This window comes from Ricinus communis, chromosome 2 (genome assembly GCF_019578655.1).
Source record: "Ricinus communis isolate WT05 ecotype wild-type chromosome 2, ASM1957865v1, whole genome shotgun sequence".
Taxonomy (NCBI): Eukaryota; Viridiplantae; Streptophyta; class Magnoliopsida; order Malpighiales; family Euphorbiaceae; genus Ricinus; species Ricinus communis.
The window spans coordinates 14,432,115-14,438,455 of NC_063257.1; the positions used below are offsets into that span (position 1 = coordinate 14,432,115).

Consider the following 6,341-nt stretch of genomic DNA (forward strand, 5'->3'; position numbering starts at 1 on the left):
AAATCCTCTTTAGCTCGAAAAATGAGTTGGATTCCCCTTAGAATACATTTTCCTAAAAATTTTCCTTATAGATATCCACAAAGATCAAATAAAGGTATACTAAAGAAACAATATGAACCTGATCTTAGAACCAATGTTAAATATCCAATTGGTAATTACCTTTCGACATATAGATTGTCTAGTTCATATGCATTTGTTACTAGTCAATTATCCCAAGTATCTATTCCTAGTAGTGTGCAGGATGCCTTAGCAGATCCAAAGTGGACAAAAGCAATGAATAAAGACATGGAGGCTTTATAAAAGAATTGTACATGGGATCTCGTTCCATTACACAAAGTAAAAAAGACGGTTAGTTGCATATGGGTTTACACCGTCAAACTCAAATCAGATGGAAGCATTGACAGATATAAGACAAGGTTAGCCACAAAGGGTTTTACACAAAAGTTCAGAGTAGATTATCGAGAGACTTTCATACTAGTGGCCAAACTCAACACAATTCGTATTCTAATTTTTGTAGCAGCAAATCGAGATTGCCCTTTGCATCAATTCGATGTTAAGAATGCTTTTCTTAATATAGATTTAGAAGAGAAAGTCTATATGGAGCTACCACCGGGAGTAAATTATAATACTTCATATAAAGGTGATGTTTGTAAGCTGAAAAAGGCATTGTACGGCCTTAAACAATCACCTCGAGCTTGGTTTGGGAGGTTCACTTTAGCAATGAAGACATTCGGTTATAAACAAAGTAATGGTGACCATACTTTGTTTATCAAACATAAAGAAGGGAAGGTAACGGCTTTAATAGTGTATGTTGATGATATGATCTTGACTGGAGATGATCCTTGTTAAATGAAGTTGTTGTAGGAATATTTAGTTAGTGAATTTGAAATGAAGGATCTTGGACATCTTAAATATTTCTTAGAAATTGAGATAGCAAGATTAGAAAAAGGAGTTTTCCTTTCACAAAGGAAGTACGTTCTTGATTTGTTGACTGAAATCGGAATGCTTGATTGCAAACCAGTTGAAACTCCGATAGAGGTAAATCATAAACTCAGTTTGTTCTTAGAACAAGTTCTAACAGATGTGGGACGTTATCAACGACTGATTGGAAGATTAATCTATTTGACTCACACAAGGCCCGATATAGCATATGCTGTGAGTATTATGAGTCAATTCATGCATACACCTAGTGAAGAACACATGAACGCAGTATACCGGATCTTGAGATACCTAAAAGGGACTCCGGGCAAGGGCCTGTTATTCTCAAAAGATGGCAGCTCGTATATTGCAGGATACACCGATGCTGATTGGGCAGGTGATCTACATCAGGCTACTTTACTTTTGTAGAAGGAAATCTGGTTACTTGGAGAAGTAAAAAATAAAAAGTTGTGGCACGATCAAGTGCAGAAGTTGAATTTAGAGGAATGACATATAGTTTATGTGAGTTATTATGGATTAAAAATGTCTTACAATCTTTGAGGATAAATAATACAAGTCCAATGAAACTTTATTGCGATAACAAAGCTGCCCTTGAGATTGCCCAAAATCCCGTACAACACGATCGTACCAAACACGTTGAAGTTGATCGTCACTTCATCAAAGAAAAGCTCGACCAAAAGATTGTACAGTTCTCATTTCTCAGCTCAAAACAGCAGCTAGCTAATACACTAACTAAAGCAGTGTCTGGAAAGATTTTCCATGATATGATTAACAAGTTGAGCATGATAGATATCCACGCACCAACTTGAGGGGGAGTGTCGGAACTAACTCCTTGATTATAGAATAAATCCCTTGACTATTGGCCTTAATTATAAGCTGATTATAGTTTCATGTATAAGCTGATTTAGTTTCTTGTATAGGTTGATTCTTGTATAGGCTGATTTAGTTTCCTGTATAGACCGATTATTGTTTCCTTAGAATAGAATTGCTTCCTAATCTAGCTCCTGATTAGGAAGATGTAAATGTGTATATATTTCCTCTTCTTTAAAAATAGAATATAACAATATATATCATTTACAGAATTCATTCTTTCAACAGTTTTAAGCTAAATAACTATTGAAATATTTAGTTCTCTATCGCTCAATTCTTACACTAATTTATTAAAATTGACTTTTAGCTCAATATTTCATTTAGACTTTCATTTTATTCTCATATAATTAAAACATATACATTTATTTATTTTTATAATTATGAATCAGGACATAGGCCCCCAACACTCTTGGTTATCTACACTCTTGGTTTTGGAGATAAAAGCTCCTTTTAATATAGCCTACTAAAGAGATATTTTACTTCTTCCAACTTAACTTTAATCTCTACTTGCTGCTTGGCACTCTATACTCATCAGCTATTATCTTACAGAACTGAGCTGAAAGAAGTCTAAATGGATAGTTATCACAAATTAATTCCACCTCAACTTTAAGAAAATTCAAATATTAACACTCTTTTAAATAAAAAGGAGATTATGAGGACAAACTAAGATTGACTGGCTTTGGAAGGAATTCTGTCCAAAACTTTCTTTATTGGATCTTTGAGTAAAACTAAAAAAGTAGGCTAACGACAACAAGTTAGGTCCCATGCATTTTTCCTTCAAGACAACGTAACGATGCCAGTCCCGCTCCATCCTGTCCCTCTTTTCTTTTTGTACCAATGAAACTAATTTCTTTTAGTTACAATTAACTATAAAAACAAATTTTACAATTAATTTATAAATTTACGAATCAAAAGACAAATTAATTATCCGGTTGATAAATAAAATCACAATACAATATTTTCCTTAGTTAAAGTTTTTATTATTTTTAGCTAAATATATATTTATATCTTTAAATTTATATCTATTAATTAGTTAAATATTTTAACTTTCAGTATAACCTAAAAATTATTAAATTTTAAATTTTTTAATATCTAAATATTTATAACTTTCAATTTAATCTAAGACACTTAGATTTTATTTTTTTGATAATATTTAAATATTTTTATATAATACATGTAGATTTATTGGATGAAGTCACATATCAAAAATATTAAAATATCACAAAAAGTAAATTTAGATATCCATTAGATTAAATTAAAAATTAAAATATTAAAACTGACTAATAACTAAAATTAAAAAATATAAAAATGTATTTAATTTTTTTTAATTTTATATTATGTTTACAGTAAGAACATATTTATATATTAACACCAAATCAATAGTTTCAGAAAAAAAAAATACAATATTTTCTAATTATAATTTGGGGTGAAAATAATCTGATATGACAGATAATATTAAAGTATCTCAATCCAAAATACAAATACTTGAATAAAAATTGCCCTTCATTTGATTATTAGTAATATATACATTAAAAGGTACAAAAAAAGACCTATATGTAATATATATATATTATATAATATATATTACAACAAAAATTGGGTAAGCAAACGACACTATACACCCTATCACCATCTGCCTGATGATTTTTATTCCAAACACACAGAACAAACACACATATAATTACAAACATAACACTATAAAAATTTATTTTTAATTTTCTTTTTCAAAATTCAAAATAAAATAGATGTTACTTTACGAATAAATAATAATATAATACAACAATGAACCGGAATCTTATCCCGGCGAAAGGCTATTATACGCCTATTAGCTACACGTCGTCCATGTCAAAGAGTTTCAGTTACCGGCAACCTGATTTTCCGGTTGCTGTTCTTGTCTCACGCAAAGCACAGGCTTAAGCTTGCTTTTCCAAATCTGCTTAAAACATCCGGCATCACCCCCTGTCCTTCTCACGTCAACAACGACCAGTTCATCCGTTAACCGGCAGACTTCGACCTCAGCATTGAAATTACCATTTTGCCCTTCAATCTCAAAAGCCCACTCTTTCGTTCTTTTTGCCCTTAACCTCTCAGCCTTGGCAAACTCCTCAACTTTCTGCACCAGTCTCTCCGGCGTCTCCGATGACACGAACCGTTCGCCGTCGTCAACGGCGTTGTACGAGTCATCTAACAACCCGTTCAAATCCAGTCCCGACGAAAACGAGATCAGATCAAAAGCGTTCAAGTTAGTGATCTCCGGCTCATCTTTGTCAAACTTAACAACGTTATTATCGTCGTCATCGTAAAACTTGATTTCCTTGTAACCGCCTTTCTTGAACCATGGGTCCCTCAGGATCCCGTCGACGGTAATCCTCGTCTCGGGATTCGTGTCCAGAAGCCGAGACAGGAACCGTTTCAGATCGTTAGACATCCATTTCGGGCACCGAAACTCGCCTTTGTAGATCTTTTTATACATGTTCATGAGATTCGGGTCGTTAAACGGCAGATAACCAGCCGTTAAAACAAAGAGAATGACACCACATGACCAGACATCAACCTTAGCGCCGTCATAACCTTTCTTTGACAAAATCTCTGGAGCAACATAAGCCGGAGTTCCACATAAAGTATGCAAGAGCCCATCGCTTCGGATCTGATCCGTCACGGCACTGAGTCCAAAATCCGAAACCTTTAGATTCCCATTTTCATCTATGAGGAGATTTTCAGGTTTCAAATCTCGGTGGAAGACGCCTCTAGCGTGACAATAGCCAACGGCTGAGATCAGCTGTTGGAAGTATTTACGGCTGAGATCTTCGCTGAATCGACCTTTGGCAACTTTGGCAAATAGCTCACCTCCTTTGACAAACTCCATGATGAAATAAATCTTAGTTTTCGTCGCTAATACCTCGTAGAGTCTGACGATGTGACGGTGGTTTAGACGACGCATAATTGAGATCTCCCGTTTAATGTTAGACATTAAACTGGAATTAGCAATCTTCTTCTTGTTGATGACTTTGATTGCCACGCTCTGCCCAGTTGAGACATTGCGGGCATGATACACTTTTGCAAAGGCACCGCATCCCAGTAATTTTCCGAGCTCGTATTTTCCAAACAAGGCATTCTCGGCGCTGACATGTTCGATCTCCGGCATACGGTTAATCTACCAGAGACCGAACCAACAGATGTGGTCCGATCAAATAAAAAAGCAAGATGCTAAAGGAGAAGAAGAAAAAACAAAACCCGAGTTTCTCCTATAAACGGAGAAATGAAAAACTGATCAACAGAAAGAAACTGAGCGAATTTAGCGGTGGAAGTTTCTTGAGACCGGCAGGTGTTCGTTGGGTAATTTTAATGGAGACGGAGTCGTGAAGGAGTGAGTGTCTTTCCTTTACGCGTTACCCACTTGTTCTATTTTTATAAGCCGTCTGTTCCTTTTTTTCTTTTTATTCTAGAAAATTAGGGTTTTACACGTGGTAGATTATTATTGGGTGTAAAGCCTGTATATCAATAAGTTGTCGCCAAGTCAGTACTGTCCAGACCCTTATTCAAAAGAAAGTACTGTCCAGACTCTGGCGTTGGTGGGGCTGTTGATATTCGGACTGCCAAATTATTAGAACGTCGATTATTCAAATTCGTTGATATATTATTTAATAGTTTATCTTTTGTATGGTAAAAATAATCAAGTTTGATTGCCTAGTAAGGATTTGCAGTTTTTGTAATAGGTTGTCTGGTTTCCGTATGTTTCCATATTGGGATTTTGTAAAGGGGTGATAACTGGCACGTAGAAAACGAAATCGTTTTGGAGAAAAAAAAAATCAAACACATTTCGATTTCTTCACTTTTATTACAATATTTACAGTTGAGATTTATTTTATAATAAAGTATATTCTATTTATTAAGTGTTGGATTTATATTAATCAGTTAATTTATTACTATTAATTATTGATGGTTAAAAATTGAATAATATTACAGTCTAACTTAATTTGTATTAATATTCAATTAATAGAGTATTTTTATGAAAATATTATACAACAAATAAGATGAATAAGAAATGGTAAAAATCAAGATGGAATATTTAATATTTTTAAAAATTCAACCAATAATTTTAATATCTAATAAATAATATTATGTAACTACATGTAATTAATTTGTCCACAGTAGCTTTTAAGAGTTATGAGGAAAGCATGTCTTTACTTTTTCTTTCTTTTAATCTAAATATAGTTTATTAAAACACCCTTATAACGGCCATATTTAACAGCTAGTTTCAGGAGCATTTAGGAAGTGAACTGTAAGAATCTATAAATAGCTTTCATTTTTCCTCACTTTTAACCTCTCATTTCTAAAAGCTTCAAGCTTTCGTTACTTTCTATATTATAAAAATTAAACCTGGAAAAACACTAGCCGTTGCGGCTACTGCGTTCACCATCAGTACCACCGTCATTATGTCAATCTCTTCTCTTTGGCGAAAGGAGAAATGTATAGAAATCACCATTTCTTTCATACCATACACATTTATTTTTCTTTCAAATCATAAATTC

The 6,341-nt window shown here is 33.6% G+C and overlaps 1 protein-coding gene across 1 annotated transcript; it reads right to left on the minus strand.

The window, feature by feature from the left end:
• Positions 1–3,346: 3,346 nt before the first annotated feature.
• LOC8282733 (CBL-interacting serine/threonine-protein kinase 11) lies at positions 3,347–5,212 on the minus strand. The gene has a single exon (XM_002517663.4). It carries the CDS (start codon positions 4,952–4,954, stop codon positions 3,665–3,667), a length of 1,290 nt encoding a protein of 429 aa, XP_002517709.1. The 5' UTR covers positions 4,955–5,212; the 3' UTR covers positions 3,347–3,664.
• Positions 5,213–6,341: the final 1,129 nt, after the last annotated feature.

Coding starts and splice junctions, on each gene's coding strand:
- LOC8282733 (XM_002517663.4), bottom strand. CDS start 4,954: ATGCCGGAGATCGAACATGTCAGCGCCGAGAATGCCTTGTTTGGAAAA.